Below are 17,975 nucleotides of genomic sequence, written 5' to 3'. Positions count from 1 at the left end.
GAAAGCTGTTGGGGCATTTGTTAGACCAAAGGACATGACTAGAAATTCAAAGTGACCATACCGAGTTCTGAAAGAGGTTTCAAAATGCGATTTTGAAATGTTACCTTCTCTAACTCTAAGCTGATGATAGCCAAATCTGAGGTCTATCTTAGATAAATAACTGGCACCCTGAAGTTGATTGAACAAGTCATCAATCCTGGGGAGTGGATACTTATTCTTGATTATGACTTTGTTCAACTGGTGGTAATCAATGCACATTCTAAGATAACCATCTTTCTTACGCATGAAAAGGACTGAAGCGCCCCATGGGGAAACACTGGGCCTGATGAATCCCTTATCTAAGAGACCTTTCAACTGTTCTTTTAACTCTCTAAGCTCAGCTGGAGCCATTCTATAGGGTGGAATAGAGATAGGCTAGGTATTGGATCGGCCCATTAAAAAGAGCCCAGAACCGAATTGGCCAACAAATCGATAAAACAAGGTAGGCCAATTCTGGGTTGACCCGGCCCAGCCCTTTTGACAGACTTACCTCCGTAGGTGTATACGGGCATTATGCGATGATCCCGAAGGTTGTGCGACGACCTCGTGCATCATCATCATCATCATCATCATATACATTGGACTTACTTTATTGTATTTATATTGTGTTGTATTGCCATATTGACTTGTCATCTATGTAATTTTCTTATCTTCTCTTACTTGTATTTGATGATCTTGTATATGCATGGTCACCCTTGTTCTACTTATATGTGATATAAAGCATATTTGTGTTCTATTTTGTCTAATGTTATAATATATGTGATATATTAAAATTGTTAGTACAAGTGGTGTGGACTTGTTGTGGGACATTTTCTAATTGCAGGTGACGTGCCCTTAGTATATATTTTGTATACTTTGTTTACTAATTTGCTTGGTCGGCATATGATACCTACTGAGTGCAAGTAGGCCGTACTCATGCCTACTGCACCCTTTTGGTGTAGGTCCTAGCCCGAGTGCACCTCAACTTTTTTGACTCGGGCGATTGTTGAAGCTTCTAAGGTAGCGGTTGGACATTCATGAGTTCGGAGCCCACCTCTATCCTTCTGTATTAGTTATTTCTTTATTAGTATTCGTAGATAGATATTTCTCTTTGTGGTTATTTTTCTGATGTATTTTATTCTGAAATTGTATTAGTAGTTCTTATACTATTGACATCAGGTTTTGGGAGTTATGGTTGCATGTGTTGATTTTATTATTTCTATTTTTATTATATCTCTATGGTTTGGCTTTGTTCTAAAAGCCTTACCTTAGGGGTATTTCTGTCTTTTCCTCGTGTGTATTAGTTTGGGTGAGAGACTTATTTGTCAAGGTTCACCTCGATAAGTTCCATCATGACCTATTATTTTTGGGTCATGTAACCCCCTCATATACACACACCTCGACAAATGCGGGTTTCCAGTATCGGTCCTTCGGGACCTCCACCTTCACGGTCAGCTACACAACTCCCTTTAAGCCCAATTAAAGCAAGTTTCACATAACCCATCAATTTAACCAAGAAAATATCTGCACCAACCACAAGTATCGTCATATCATTATGCTTGTAAGCTTATAATTATGTCATACCAATTTCATCAACTTGGGAGAATGCCACGACCCACTTTAGTTAATTTAATCAAGTTGGGGGAAATGTCACGAACCCCTTTGTTTATTAAATCAAGTTGGGCGAATGTCATGATCCCCTTTGTTCATTAAATCAAGTTTAAAATCAAAACATAGCCAAAAAGGCCTTCGAAATCCTTTTTATCCATTTAACCATTTATACAATGTAATAGTTTAGGGAAGTAAGTCAAATCATGTGATTAACCATATTTCCAATCCAATTATGCAAGTGGGTTGAGGGAACACAATTTTCAAAATCAAATTCCAAAATAAAAATCATCAATTTGGAGGAATCCTTGACCCCCATCCTATTCGGCATACCCAAGGACCCCAATGGGTTTCAAAATACAAAAATACAACATGAACACTTGCATTAAAACCATGGAATTCAAATCAAGTAACAATACTTCCAAAACCCTCAACCCAAATCAAAATCCATATTCAATCCACATGAATAACCATTTAAACACCTGTTTTGAGTAAAACAAGTTTAAGGGGAGAGATACATGCTTGAAAGTATTAGGAATTATGGAGAGAAATCAACCTCTGAGCCCTATATGATCAACCTTGAGAAACCCTAGTCTTATTCTTACTTTAAGGAATTTAAGAGAAGAGAGAGTGTATTTGATTTGTTTATGGGTGATAATGGGACCCCAGAGTGTTTTTAAGTCGTGGGTCACAATTGGGGAAAGAGGAAAATGATCAAAGTGACCCTAATTAAAACAGAGAAAAAATTATCGCCAGTGACTACAAGTCGCATCACGACTCGTGACGTCTGGTTATGAGTCGTCACCACAACTCATAGTCTGAGCAGAGACTTGGGGCCTCCTCATTGTTAACCCTACGACTCGTACCCCATGACTCATACTCGGACCTTACGACTCGTAGGGCCCTAATCGTAATCACAACAGTAACTTGGGCACCTATACTAGGTTGCCTATGATTTGCACACCACGACTCGTAATGAGTCATTACGACTGGTTAAGTACCAACTGTGATCAGGATAGAAACTTAGAGAACCTACACTGATTTGACTACGGATGACACTATACGACTCGTATAGAGTCTTCACAACTCGTTACCAAAGTTGTATCCTGGGCAGTAAGCTCAAAACTCAAAAAAAAAATTCAGAGACAAAAATCTGGGGTGTTACAGTTAACTACCCAAAGTATCAACTTGTTGGTGAGAGTTTAACTTCCACTTTATAATTTCCTCCATTTTTTCTTCCCCTACCTCGATTGTCTTAAAAAAGAAATGCATTTTTTTTTTAAAAAATTGCTATTTTAGTAACTATTTGCCTAAATGGCTAATCGGTCCATTACGTTTACAATCTTTTTTAAGGAAAAATTTCACAAAACCACAATTTAAGGTATCTAAATTACTTTTTTTTAAAACTAAAATGGGCATAGAGAGGCTTCTATTAATAAAATTGAAATAGCTATACAAATAACCAAATCCAATTTTGATGGCCCAATTCAAACTTGGAAAGTAAAAGGAAACTTAAAATGACAAATAAACACAAAAATAATAAAATCAAAAAGACCAAATTAAAAAAGTCAATGGAAGCATCCAGAACACCTTGCTTTCCGTCTTCTTCTTCACAAATCAACCATGGCTGATGAATGCTCCATTGACCGGTCCGGTGAAGGTATCTCCAACTTAGAAACCTCATTTCACATTAGTCAGTAGGTGAGTCATGGGCGATTTCATCTCGGGCATTTACATCATTTCACAAATGCCATGAAATCACTTCATAGGAAGACTTCTTCAACTCTTCTTAGACTACATCTGATTGATATTCCTCAGGTACGAGACTATCCACCTAATCTTCATTTGCATCCCTCCTTTTGAATCCAAATCAAGTAACCCTCATTTGCCAGATTGAGCTCAATAAGGAGCTGATACCACGGACTAAAGGTACTAGTTAGCTGATTTGAGTCACAAAAAGAGAGGTAACTTGTTAACCTTGACTGATTCATATTAATGAATTATTTTGCATGTGTTGTTGATGAAATCAAAACTTGATGTCTTGATTTAAGTCGGTTTTGGTGGTGTCTTTTGTGTGAACGTGCATTTATCACTGATACTCTTGTAAATATGTTGCTCTTTGATCCCTTGATTCTACTTTTCCTTTTCCTTGATTGACTTCATATGTGAAAGTTCTTGTTTTGGCCCTTAATCACTTTAATTGTTGGCTTGTGTTGTTTTTCTAACTCAAGAATTGCCTTTGCCTCCTTTGTAATATCCTGTAAAGATGTAAATTCTTTACATTGATATCCTGCAAAAAAAGAAAACTTCATTAGCTGAAAAATCTGTTAGTTTGTTCCCTTCTCTACGTGTATGCATCACCTCTACTTGGAATTGCATCAACAGCTTTTTAATACCCTTAACATCAGCTGTTATTTTTTATGGGACCTCCCATATCCCATCAAAAATCTTCTTTAAGATGAGAGAATCATTTTCATGATCAGAGGCAATAACCTTGTATTGAAACAATACTGAAACCCTCTTTTAAAAGCACATACTTCAGCTTCCAAACTAGTCATAATACCACAGTCAAAGGAATTAGCATAAACAAAATCTCCAACATTGTCTCTAACACAATAAGTACCTCCACTAGGTCCAGGATTACCTTTAGAAGCCCCATCAGAATTACTCTTAAAAAACCATTATCAAGAGCTCTCCAATTCACCATAATTGTCTGTATAAGCGGTTTGTAGGCTTCCAGCATCATCACCATCATTGGCCAATTATTAGGAAGGTTTTTCAACCATGGATACCTGACTTTAGCAAAAAGATAAATATTCCTATTCATGATATTAAATGATATTCAACCACCATATTTGATTGTGTTTCTCCTCTTCTAAATCTGTCACAAAATAAAAGCAGGTAAAGAAATAAACAAAGGTCTGAGCTTAGAGCAACATTTACCATTCCACCATTTGTATACTGTATTCTTTTATTGAATAAAGGGACCCTGGATTCCAGCACCTGCTGCAAATTGACTCCGTAATTAATTAGCTTTGATTGAATACGGAGTTTAGAAAATAGAGAAATACTTTAAAATTTGTGATCTAAATTAAATCTTAAGTTTGTGGAACTATAAACCTTACATTTTAAAGTTTAAATTATTAGTAAATATAGAAATATCTCATTCTTTTTAGAACTGACTAAAAACAAAAGTGGGCCATATAATTGAGACATAATCCCTGAATTATCATATGCAACGGCACTTTCAATATGTACATTACATACCGCTACTTTATATTCATAATACAGTGTATCACACTCACTAAGAGGCAAGAGCCTCATAAAAGTTGCCTCTCTCTCTGTATCAGTGTATTATATTGTATCTCTAATATTGAACTATAATACAAATTAGCATGTGTGTATCTTGTCTATGTATCTATGTTTTGGCTTATCAAATACATTAAGCCTATGATACTTATATCTGCGTGTATATTTGGGTATCTGTTTAAGCCTTGTCTCTGTGTTTAGTTGTTTCACATTTGTGTGACATTCAAGTATATGATACACATTAGGATAGAGTATCTTGTAAATTTATCTCTGTGTTTGCATATCAAAATATATGTATTATGCAAGTCGCATTCTCATTTGGTTGGCGATTTCAATTATTATGCATCACTTGTGCATAGATACATACTCAGAGAAGGTGGAGTCGTCGATAGAATTTATGTTCACTTTAACCATCACATATTATTGGGTGTACAAACAAAAATCTCAGGAAATTGCATGACATAGACCCAAATTTTAGATATTTGACCCCAAATAAGAATGTCTTTGAAGAATAGTCTTCCTTACTTTTTAATATACTAAAAGTACCATTTTACCACTCCACACCTCAAATATATTTTTAATCTTTTCATACTCATTTATCTCTCAAATTTTATTTTTATTATTCACTTTTTAATTTTTCCTTTACTTTTATTATTCTACTTTTTTCACTCTTTTTTTTTCCTTTAAATTTATTATTGTGATTTTTATTATTTTCAATTTTTATTTTTTTCTTTAATTTTATTTTCATGTTTTATCCATTGCAATAAGCTCAGGTGACGAGAAATTTCATAAAGCTACAAAAAAAGTTCATCTCAAAACTTGAGCTTCGGATTTCTCTCTTCCCTTTGGTGTAATTGCATTCTAACTTTAGAATTTTTGATTTTGCCATTCATCTCTCTGCACTTTAGGTAATTTCTCTCATTTTATCTTAATCTTATTGCATGCATTTGAAGTATTTGTTACCTAGCAATTTTTTTGAGCTGAAAACCACTTTTCTTTTCCGTGAATCACATTCTATAATGCATAGATTAATTTATAAACTCTATTTTTTTCTATCTACATCACCTTGATGAAAATGCGTTTTGGGTGGTTTCTCTACTCACTGATCTCACTATTCTCCAGTCAGTAGGTTGTTTAGATTTAGATTTTGGGTGTTTTGTGTAGCCATTGGGTCAATTTTTTTGTCCAATAAATTTTATTTTGCAGCTTGAGTCTTGCTTTTTTGTTAATTTTTAATTTGATAGTTGTTTTTATCTTTATAACTCTGCAGATTTTGGTAATCATGTCTAGCAAGATAAATCGTCTTGAGTACTTTATTGATCCTAATGATTGGTTCAAGTCAGACCCCCGTTGGAAAGGGGATTCAAATTATCATACAACAGTAACGAGCTTTTTGGATGACACACAATTGTCATTGTTAGAGAAAGGATTTTTTGAAATTTGATGAAATTAGGTACCATATGTGGCAGATTTTGATTGGGATGCTTCACAATCCATTTTTTTCAGAAGCATCATCCTTTCATCTGTGACATTGAAGCATTTGATAATCTGTCGAGCTTGAACACTAATTTTTGGGCGATCATCGAGAGTGGATTGAATATGTCGAAATGGTAGGTTTACTATCTTTAAGCTTTTCATTTTGTCATTTTTGTACTAATGGTAACACATATATTCTAATTGTATTCATTTTTCATGTATTTTAAGTGCCAAAAATATATACGTTAAAGGAAAAGATGTGTTGCCCGAATGTTTAGTGTTTGGTTCTTGTGCTGTGGATTCGAAGGAGTGGTTTTATTAACTTACAACTTGTGGTCGACCTTTGAATGACACGGTATTTCACTTTCTATCCTAATCTATATTTGGATTGGCTAATATCTACCTGCTATCTTTATAACTTTAGTGTAAAGTCGTAACTTTTCTATTCACTAGTAGAGCCAGGTGTATAGTTAGAGGGGCGATAGGGGATCATTCGATTTTTAGTTTAATCTTGATCTGTCTACCTGTTTTAACTTTATTTTCATTTCATTGTAGAAACAAAGCCAATGCTATTAACAAGATTCCTCCTATTCCGATTCATCATTCGATCACAAGGTTTGGCTCATTTCTTAGTTGCATGATACTAAGTGGGCGCTTGGTCGTAGAATTTATAAAGTTGGAGTTGAAGATAGAGTAATGTTTAATTTGTATGTGGGGTTATTGTCATTTCAGAAAGTTAGCTGCACAAATCGCGAACAAACAGCAGAAACAAGCAGTTGAGGTACAATGTCTATCCCCTCTTGGTTTATTTTATAACTGAGCTGTTGTTAACATTGTATATCCACAGATAACAAAACCACCAATCTCAGTGGCACCAATTATAAATGAAACAGAAGACTGCATTATTATCGATGCTGAAGATTACAAGGCCACTGGTTATTCTGATGTGCCAATGTTTGTGCAGCATACTGAAGCAATGATGGAGGAAATTGATAGGATGGTAAGCTTATATGATCTACATATCTTGGTTATGAATATAATTCTTGTGGATTGACATTGATGTGTTAAATCTTTGATTCAGGATGAGGAAATTGAGATGGAAGATGCAGAAGATTGGTCAGTTATAGACATAGACAGTTCTGATAAAAAGAACGAACTTACTGTAGTGGAATACATTGATGACATCTATGCTTACTGCAGTAAGGCTGAGGTAGAGATGTTATCTCCACTCTCCCTATTTGTTTGTTAGAAGTTTTTTTTGTTTATAACTTGTACATGCTCATTACCCCACTGTGTGGTAGTTACACTGGGTTGGTTGTTGTTGTTGGACATGCTCATTAGGATTATCGCGTGTAGATTTAGCAGAAGTCCCATATTTTTCAATTGATTATCTAATTCTTTTGGATAGGATCTCATTAAGCTTAATAGATTGTCAAATTACTCACAAAAGCTAGTCTAATTTCAATATGGACTGTAATTTTTAGTCAGTAAAATAATAGGTATAGAACATAGGATATTTAGACACACGGAGGGTATACTTGGGCTATTTCTATTATGATGCTATTCTATCAAGGATGATTACTGTTTCAATTTTAATTGAAAATCTGGAAAGAAATGGAGGTGTATTTTTTACCCCTTTCTTTTAATGTCATTTTCAATTGCAGATCGCTGGCTACGTCCCTCCAAATTATATGGAACAACAATTTGATAACAATGAGAGGATGATAGGCATCCTCATTGACTGACTGATTGAGGTATATAGCATGTCATTTTTGAGTTTTATGAAGACGAATGTGATAATTTTAGGTGTCATTTAACGTCTAATCCAATTTATAGGTTCACTACAAGTTTGAACTGATGGAGGAGACCCTGTATTTGACTATGAATCTCATCGCTAGATTCCTGGCAGTTCAGTCAAGTCAGTAATTAGGAAAAAACTTCAGCTTGTTGGGATAACAACTTTGTTTCTTGCCTACAAGTATGAAGAGGTTTCTGTATTTGTAGTGGAGGATCTAATTTCGATCTCTGACAAGGCTTATGCCAAAAAAGAAGTGCTTGAAATGGTTAGTTTAAAGACCAAAATCTTACATTATCAGGACTTGTATCTCCATTTTGTTCTTCCTCGTTAAATGATTTCAATCGTTTTCTTATCCACAGGAGAAGTTGATGGTTAATGCCTTACAGTTCAACATGATAGTACCTACAACTTATGTGTTTATGTGGCGGTTCCTTAAAGCCTCTCAGTCTGATAGGAAGGTCGGTTAAACGTCTTTGTCACATTAAGAAGTAACGCAACAATTTGAATCACTACTCATATAACTTTTTGTCATTGTTTAAATCAGGTGGAGCTTGTGTCTTTCTTTTTGATCGAGCTATGTCTGGTTGAATACGAAATGCTTAGATTCCCACCATCAATGCTTACTGCTGCAGCTGTCTTTACTACTCAATGCACTCTTGGTGTGTCCAGGGAGTGGAACAAAACCTGCGAGAAGCATAGCAGCTACGACAAGAATTAGATTTTGTAAGTATATTTTGTTTTTAAAGATATTTGTAAATGTACATCCCTTTATCGAATAGATAAAGATGTGTAATTGTGTGTCTTATTTTCTACGATAGGGAATGCTCAAAATTGATGGTTTCTTTCCATTGTAAGGCAACAGTTGGGAAGCTTACTGGCGTGCATCGAAAGTACATGTCTAAATATGGCAATGCTGCAAGATGTGAACCATTTTCTTTTCTGTTAGAAGCCTAGTTCTAGGATAAGAAGAACACATGAGGGGGAATGACATGCTTTGCTAATAGTTGTGTTGAATGAAATTGTTGATGTGTGCACAACATATGTTGCCCTAGGCTCTGGGGAAGGGGGAAGGGTGTTTTTGAGTTTTTTTGCTACCGAGAGAAGCATGTGTTTATTTGTTTTTTCATGTACATTATTTGACATTGCTGGTGTTTTGTGAAATATCTTGCTCTTCATACTTATTCTTGAAAACAAACATTAGAAAGTTAAAATTTCTTCTTAACAGTATAAAACTTAAGTGGTTAAAAGCTTGGACACATAACACACTTAACAACTAATGTGACTAGAAGCTTGGTGGACACACTTAAAAAACCTTCATATATATATATATATATATATATATATATATATCCTCTAAAATAATAACTTTATCATAAGGAGTGTCAATGTCAATAATACTAGTGCAAGAGGTAACAAATTCGCATATTGGATCAACGTATTTATTAACTAGGTTCCTATTTTAGCTCGTCCAATATTATTTGGGATAAACATGTAACTCAATGCTTGAAGTGCTATAACTAAAAAATGCATATTGAAACCTGTGTTGAGCAAAAGAATATTAGTAACAATTTGTATTTGATGTTTATAATCACAATACAATAATTTTCTAAATTAAATCTTGCCTATGAGGTTAGAGTTGCTTATATGTTAATAATCTAATCAGTGCAATTAAAGAATAAACTTTTGCCCCTTGGACAAAAGTTTTCAATTTCAACAATTTTTTAAATTAAGTCTTGGCCATGAGGCAAAAGTTGCATATATATAAATAATCTGATTAGTGCAATTAATAAATAAACTGTTGTCTCTTGGGCAAAAGTTTTCAATTTCAACAATTTTTTAAATTAAGTCTTGCCCATGAGGCAAGAATTGCATATATGTTAATAATCTAATCAGTGTAATTAAAGAATAAACTTTTGCCTCTTGGGCAAAAGTTTTCAATTTTAATAATTTTCTTAACTACGTCTTGCCCATGAGGCAAAAGTTGCATATATTTAATAATCTAATCAGTGCAATTAAAGAATAAATTGTTGCCTCTTGGGCAAAAGTTTTCAATTTCAACAATTTTCTAAAGTTTTGCCCAAGCGGCAAGAGTTGCATATATGTTAATAATCTAATCAGCGCAATTAAAGAATAAATTGTTGCCTCTTGGGCAAAAGTTTTCAATTTCAACAATTTTCTAAAGTCTTTCCCATGAGGCAAGAGTTGCATATATGTTAATAATCTAATAGTGCAATTAAAGAATAAACTTTTGCCTCTTGGGCAAAAGTTTTCAATTTCAAGAAAAAGGAAAAGATCCTCAAGATAAAATCTATGTCATAGAGAGGGTTGTGATTGTTTCCATGTGGATTTGCAGGTATGAGAATATCTTCAAGAATTGCCTGATCTAGCTGCAGACTAATGCGCCTCTCTAGATCAGACCTGCAGGAAGTCGATGCTGATGTTGCTATTGCAGATTTTAACAAACTTGAAAGAAAAACCATTGGCATTGCGCTTTTCCTGAATTGTGTTGGTAGTAAGCCAGCTATTGTTTCGACGATGATCCTTTGTCTTTACTGCAAATCCAAATTCAAGAAACTTCTTTTAACCAACTGAGGGTCCTTGATGAACAAGCCCTGAAGAGAATTTTGGGCATAATTTATCAAAATTCTGCTGATAATGTCTTGTTTAAGACCTTTTATTTTTACTGTCGGCAGAACTCTCGAAAAGAAATTCAGATTTAGCACCGCGAGTGATTTTTCCCACCAGTCTGATGGTGTCTCAGAATCAACACACTGAACAGGTTTGGGTGGAAAATTATACTCTAGCTTTGACAAACCAGATGTTAGTGCTCTTTACAGGAATTGTTTGCAATTGCATTTATTAACTGGCTAACAAGATTGACTTTTTCAGATACCGGTAGTAATGTTTCACAACGATGAAGAACAAATATCGAGTTGGATATGTTTTGAAATATCACATCCTTAAGGAATACCTCAGTACGAATTTTCAGATTTTTCTCGGAGATATCTTCAGTCATTTCCATGAACCTGGCTGCACATCTGAGAAACACCACATTTGATATGGTAATCTCAACGTTCACTCCATAGCAGAACTTTACAGCAATTTCAAATGCATCAGATCCGCCAGGAAGACCAGTAAAATTGATTCTTGAAACCTTTGTATCCTTCGCCTCTAGTACTAGCTTTCTAATTCTCCCACTTCTCGAAACTAGACGGAACTACAAATAATGACAAATTAGCAATCACATTAGAAATGTATCCAAGATATTCTTTTTTTATTTTTCTTAATTTTAACACGAAGCACATAACTTAAGTTCTGTAGTTCTGTTTTTGCATCTGGCTATTGACTTTTCTTTTCTCCTCAACACAGTTGTATTGGTATCGGTAGCCTACTTATAACGGCTAAAACATTAATCTTTTTCAAGGTACTTTAGACTAACCACTTCTTTACACAACTTCTGTTTTTCCATAGACTTGAGCATTGCAATGATGATGAAAAATGGTAAATTAAATTACACGAGAGGAAGAAAGATTGCACACTTCATTTTTGTACCTTTTGAAGAGCAAAATTGGCTAATTCGACTTCTATAGTAAGATCACTCAAAATATCAGATATTGGCCTACAATAGAAGATATAGTCAATGATCTAAAGTTGGAAACTTACATTTTAAAAAAAAAAATTTTAGCCTAAGGTTTCATGCATGCGCAACTTACATCTCAAGAATACAATGCTGGATGTATGGAGTCTTAAAGCTATCTAAATTCAAATGATGAAATCTTAAATCTTCGGAGAGAATAAGTCAGCCTGATTTTTCGCTTATACACATGACCATAATTTAAGACCAAAAATAGCATAAAAACATAATCTTGAATGGATAAAAATGTTGAAACAAAGTTAACAATACTCTATGTGTGCTGTTTTTGGATTCAATCTAGCAAAGTGCCATATATTTTCTGTTGTCTTTAAAATGTGGTGTGGAGTAATCTAACAGCTAATTGCAAAATTCATCTGTACTAAATAGAGGGCCCTCACAAGATACACATGTTGGAAACTAGGAAAATAATTATTGATGTCTACACCATTCACATCACATCTTGAACAAGAAAATTGAACACATTGGACTTTAGAGGTTTAAAAGGTCAGCTATTTGATTTGCCATTTTCAATGATTGCAGCCTTAGAAACTGCTCATCTATAGTCATTATCTAGAGTATATGATATTAACTTTATGAACTGATAGAAACTCTACAATCTTAGGTTTTAAAGTAAGTTCCACAATAACAAAGTCCCCACAACCTGTTCGACACAATTCCTCATCATCTTCTAATGCTAATTATACCACTAGTTTGAAATACTTAGAACTAATTTCTCGTACCACCTTGCCTTATACGTTTGACCTTCCTAAAATATGTTACGATCAATGTCAACTCCCATGTTAACGGCCTTTCCCTCCAAGACCACCCCCCACAACCACTCAAACACAATTATAACCGCAATAACAAACTCCCCATTACCTGTTCGATGGATTTCCTCAAAGGTAAATATGTTACTACAACAATAGCATATCCCAAGTTCAGCTTACATTCGTCTCCCCAAAAATCAAATCAATATGCTAATTATATAACAAGCTTAAATTACCACAATGCATCAATAAGCTAAAATTACCACAATGACTTTTGATGATGAATTTCATACCTGAAGAAACCTTACGGAAAAAGTCGATTCTACGAATGTTTGAAAGTCGAATCTGGAATTTGGAAGAAAGAGAAGAAGAAAGAGATTTAACGGTTTGGGAAACTTAGCCTCGGGCATTAGAGAGCCATTGCATGGGTTGATTCTGGAATTTGGAATAAAAAGACGAAGAAAGAGATTGAACAACGAATATTTTATAGGAGGGTATTTTCATCCAAAAAATATGACTTAACAAGTAAAGACTATTTTTAACAAAGCAATTTTATTTGGGACTAAAATTTGAAAGCCACTCTAATTTGGGTCTATTTTTGAGAATAACCCCAAAAATCTCATATTGGAAGCTAAAAAGATTGAAAAACTACATATAAGGTGTGAATACTCGTAATATGGCGTGAAGCTTTTGAAAAAAATCGTGCAGACTTAGCCCAAAGATGATAATGTCACACTATGTAAAGTAGAGGGGTGCATCGGTCGGTTCAGTTAGATTTTACATATTATCGATTTGATTTATTGATTTTTGATTTTTAAATATGCTAAACTAATAACTAAACCAATAAGATATTTTTTAGAGTTAATTCCTCAAAATGTCATTGAACTTGTGTAAACATCCCACTTAAGTAACTTTTGTTTCTTTTAGGACAATATTGTCACTGAACTATGCACTTCTTTCCATTATAAGGTAAAACTAAGAAATTGTTAAGGATATGTTTGGAGAACCACAATGAAAATGAAATTAGATATAATTACATACTCCAATTCTCAATTAGGAATAGAGAATTAGGTGCAATTACGTAATGTAATTACAAAATTACATTTTATTTCTTTTTTTTTTAAAATAAAATTTAATATCTTTTTATTTTAAATTTCTTTTTTATTTCTATTATTTTAATTTCTTTTTTATTTTACTTTCTTTTATTTTACATTATTTATCTTTCATCTCTTTTCTTCTCATTTTCCAACTTTACTTCTTATAATTCAATATAATTACTCTTTTTTATTATTATTTTGTACATTATTGAATTTTTATAATTTTTATTCTAGTGTTTGGATTAAAATAGTATTTTATTATTGAATGAGATTATAGACTTATGTGTTTTTCGTTCTTCTGAATTATATTTACTCGTCAGAATTTTATACAAGAGTATTATATTTTTCTCTTGGATTTTGAATTTATGTTTCCGTTTATTTGTTTTAGTATTATAGACATACTATTTCATATTGCATGTCACTGCAAATTGTCTACTAACATATAATTTCAATTTTTCTATGGCTTTCCAAATATGTCCTTAACTATTTTTTAGTTTCACCTTATTTTGGAAAGATGTACAAAGTTTAATGACAATATTTTCCTAAAAGAAATTAACAAAAAATATTTTCGTGGGATGTTTGCACAAGTTCAATGGCAATTTGGAAAATTAACCCGATAACTTGAAGTGACATGCAATATGAATAACAAGTCTATAGTACAAAAACAAATAAATTAAAACATAAAACAAAACACAAATTGACAATTCAGGAAAAAAACACAATACTCTTATATAAAATTCCAATGAGTAAATAATTCAAAAGAAAGGAAAAAACATAAGTCGTCTCATTCAATAATGAAATACTACTTTAATTCAAACACTAGAATAAAAATGCAATAATGCGCTAAATGAAGAAAAAAATATGAGTAATTATATTGAATCATAAGAAGTAAAGGTTGGAAAATGAGAAGAAAAGAGATGAAAGATAAATAATGTAAAAATAAAAAAGAAATTAAAATACAACAACAACAAACCCAGTATATTCCCACATAGTGGGGTCTGGGGAGGGTAAAGTATACGCAGTCCATACCACTACCCCCGAAGGAGCAGAGAGGCTGTTTCCGATAGACCCCCGGCTCAAGACAAAAGACCGTAGACCAACAGTCGTGCAACATGATAAAGAACAAAGAACCAACATCCACAAACATAAAGTATAATTAACCAAAAGGCAAGCAATATGCTAAAGTAACAAAAGAACCAACATTAAAAAAAACAGTATAATTAACAACCCAAGGACCCCCTTCCCCATAACTGGAACTCCAAACCAAGCTATCCTTAAACCTCCTAACTACGGACTACGACTCGACCACCCACCTTAGCCTTCTAGTTTAATACTCTTCCTCCAAACCTTCCTATCTAGTGTCATTTCCTCAGTAAGCTGTAACTGTTCCATGTCACGTCTAATTACTCCTCACCAGTACATTTTTGGTCTACCCCTACCCCTCTTGAAACCCTCCAAGGCCAACCTCTCACAACTACAGACTGGGGCATCCGTGCCCCTTCTTATCACATGGCCAAACCATCTCAACCTCACTTCTCGCAACTTATCCTCCACCAAAACCACTCCCACCTTCTCCTGAATAGTCTATACATGACCCTGTCCGCCTTCGTAAATTCACATATCCAATGCAACATTCTTATTTCTGCAACCTTTAACTTTTGAATATGAGAATTCTTAACATACCAACACTCCGGTCCATATAACATGACCGACCGGACCGCAGCTCTATAGAATTTACCTTTAATCTTAAGAGACACCTTCTTATCACATAAAATTCCCGAGGCAAGCCTCCATTTCGTCCAACCTGCCCCAATACGTTGGGAGACATCTTCATCAATCTCTTCATTCCCCTGGATCATAGACCCAAGATACTTAAAACTATCCCTCCTACAAACCAACTGCGACTCCAACTGCACCACCACATTGTCCTCTTGCCTCTAAACTTGCACTCTAAGTACTCCGTCTTAGTCCTACTCAACCTGAATCCTTTAGATTCAAGGGTCTATCTCCAAACCTCCAATTTATCATTAACACCTCGGCACGACTCATCAATCAAAACTACATTATCCACAAAGAGCATACAACAAGGAACCTCCCCTTGTATATTTTGCGTCAACACATCCATCACCAAGGCGAATAGGAACAGGCTAAGAGTCGATCCCTGGTGCATCCCTTTCAAGACCAAAAAGTGCTCGGAATCCCCTCCCACCGTCCTTACCTGAGTCTTTGCCCCCCATACATGTCCTTAATCGAATGGATGTATGCCACTGGTATCCCTCTCGTCTCCAAGCATCTCCACAGAACCTCCCTAGGAACCTTGTCATACGCCTTTTCCAAGTTGATAAACCCTAAGTGCAGATCCCCCTTTCTCTCTCTATATCTTTCTACCAGCCTCCGCACAAGGTGAATTGCCTCAGTCGTCGATCGACCAGGCATAAATCCAAATTGATTCTCCGGAATAGGCACTATCTTCCTCAACCTCCGTTCCACCACCCTATCCCAAATCTTTATCGTGTGACTCAACAACTTAATATTACGATAGTTGTTGCAACTTGAATGTCTCCCTTGTTCTTGTATAAAGGAATCACCGTACTCCATCTCTATGCCTCAGGCATCTTAGCGGTCTTGAAAATATTGTTAAATAAATGGGTTAGCCACCTCAATCCCGCTCCGCTAGCATACTTCCAAAAGTCCACCGGAATCTCATCGGGCCCGGTCACCCTGCCCCTTCTCATCTTGCGAATAGCCTCACATATTTCCTCGACCTTAAAATGCCGACAGTAGCCAAAATCGTAAGGCTGCTTAGTGTGCTCCAACTCCCCTAACACAATACCTCTGTCCCCCTCATCGTTCAGGAGCTTATAGAAATACGACTGCCATCTTTTCTTAATTAGAACGTCCTCCACCAAAACTTTTCCATCCTCTCCTTTAATAGAAATAAAAAAATAAAATTAAAAGAAAAAGAAATTAAAATTAAAAAAAGAAATAAAATGTAACTTTGTATACATCACGTAATTGCACCTAATTCTCTATTCCTAATTGAGAATTGGACTATGTAATTACATCTAATTTCACTTTCCTTATGGTTCTCCAAACATATCCTTAACAATTTCTTAGTTTTACCTTATAATGGAAAGAAATGTATAGTTCAGTGACAATATTGTCCTAAAAGAAACAAAAGTTACTTTAGTGGGATGTTTACACAAGTTCAATGACATTTTGAGGAATTAACTCTATTTTTTATCGGTTTTTGATTTATCAATCTTTAGCCCTTAATGGTTCGATTTTCAGTTTAACCGATAAGAAAATACTCATAAAATAGAACTAGTAGTAACTAAAATGAAAAAAAATCGAATCGTAGTTGCAACCAAAAATCCCACATAATGTGTTTTAATTTACAAGAATCTTCACGTTTGAACTAAATGTTGTTAGAAAAAATTAAGAGTTTGTATTTGTTGATTTATAGAAATTCAAGAGAAATTGACAGAGAGAGAATAAATTATATATATATATTCTTATAGGTTATCGGTTGACCCAATAATAAAAAATCAAACCGAACCAATAACCCAATAATTTTTTTTAATAAAATCATTAAAAAATTGTTAACCCAAAAACAATAAATCAATAACATTTTTATCGATTCAATTTCTGCACACCTAAAGTATCTTGGGGGTTTGGGCCACAGGTGACAAAAGAGTTTTAAAATGAGGTGTAGGTGACACAAGTCTTAATTATTAGGTGGAGGTGACAATTACTTTATTATGGATTAAGAAAGTTGGAAAAGTTTGAAAATAACCCACAAGTTTTTAAATTTACACTTTGATCCAAATGTTAGCCTATATAATGAAAAATGGAGGGAAAAAAGGCATCTTTATCTCTCTTCTCACCCTTTGTTGATGTCTCTCTCTTAGCGATTTTTGTTGTTCATTGTTGCTGCTGCTTTATTCATCATCTTCTGCTTCATTATCATCATCTTCTACTTCATTATCATCTTCATGTTGTTCTTGTTGACCATTTGTTGTTGTTGTTGTTACCGCTACTGTTGCTATTTGACCAATTTCTTAGGTCAAATTTTGTTTCTAACATCACTTTCCACTTTGGCATTACTTCATAGGAGACGTTGATAAGTCAAATTATGATTTTTAGTTGAATTTATCATCTGGTAACTGCTATTGTATTGTTGTTTTCCAACAATGGATAGAACCCAATCATGAATCCAACATAAAATCCATCTGTTTAAACAGATAAATCATCTGTTGTGACAGATG

The 17,975-nt window shown here is 34.3% G+C and overlaps 1 protein-coding gene, 1 long non-coding RNA gene and 1 pseudogene across 2 annotated transcripts; 1 reads left to right on the top strand and 2 right to left on the bottom strand.

The window, feature by feature from the left end:
* Window positions 1–3,038: 3,038 nt before the first annotated feature.
* LOC124897982 lies at window positions 3,039–5,192 on the bottom strand. Its single transcript, XR_007054831.1, has 2 exons — window positions 4,271–5,192; window positions 3,039–3,916 (listed from the first exon to the last, which is right to left on the bottom strand). It is a non-coding gene; the product is annotated as an uncharacterized LOC124897982 (long non-coding RNA).
* On the top strand, window positions 3,144–9,386 carry LOC107871998 (cyclin-B2-4). The gene is given in 14 exon segments (XM_016718831.2): window positions 3,144–3,444; window positions 3,519–3,590; window positions 6,206–6,545; window positions 6,640–6,766; window positions 6,967–7,026; window positions 7,144–7,192; window positions 7,259–7,411; window positions 7,493–7,621; window positions 8,076–8,165; window positions 8,248–8,325; window positions 8,328–8,474; window positions 8,569–8,667; window positions 8,754–8,932; window positions 9,028–9,386. Coding segments are annotated over 11 exon segments (1,128 nt in total). The 5' UTR covers window positions 3,144–3,444; window positions 3,519–3,590; window positions 6,206–6,545; window positions 6,640–6,758; the 3' UTR covers window positions 9,164–9,386.
* A 1,026-nt stretch (window positions 9,387–10,412) lies between these two features.
* LOC107877559 lies at window positions 10,413–15,099 on the bottom strand (annotated as a pseudogene).
* Between the last annotated feature and the right edge of the window lie 2,876 nt (window positions 15,100–17,975).

This window comes from Capsicum annuum, chromosome 1 (assembly GCF_002878395.1).
Source record: "Capsicum annuum cultivar UCD-10X-F1 chromosome 1, UCD10Xv1.1, whole genome shotgun sequence".
Taxonomy (NCBI): Eukaryota; Viridiplantae; Streptophyta; class Magnoliopsida; order Solanales; family Solanaceae; genus Capsicum; species Capsicum annuum.
The sequence above is the reverse complement of the archived record's forward strand: the minus strand, read 5'-3'. Positions and strand labels throughout refer to the sequence as shown.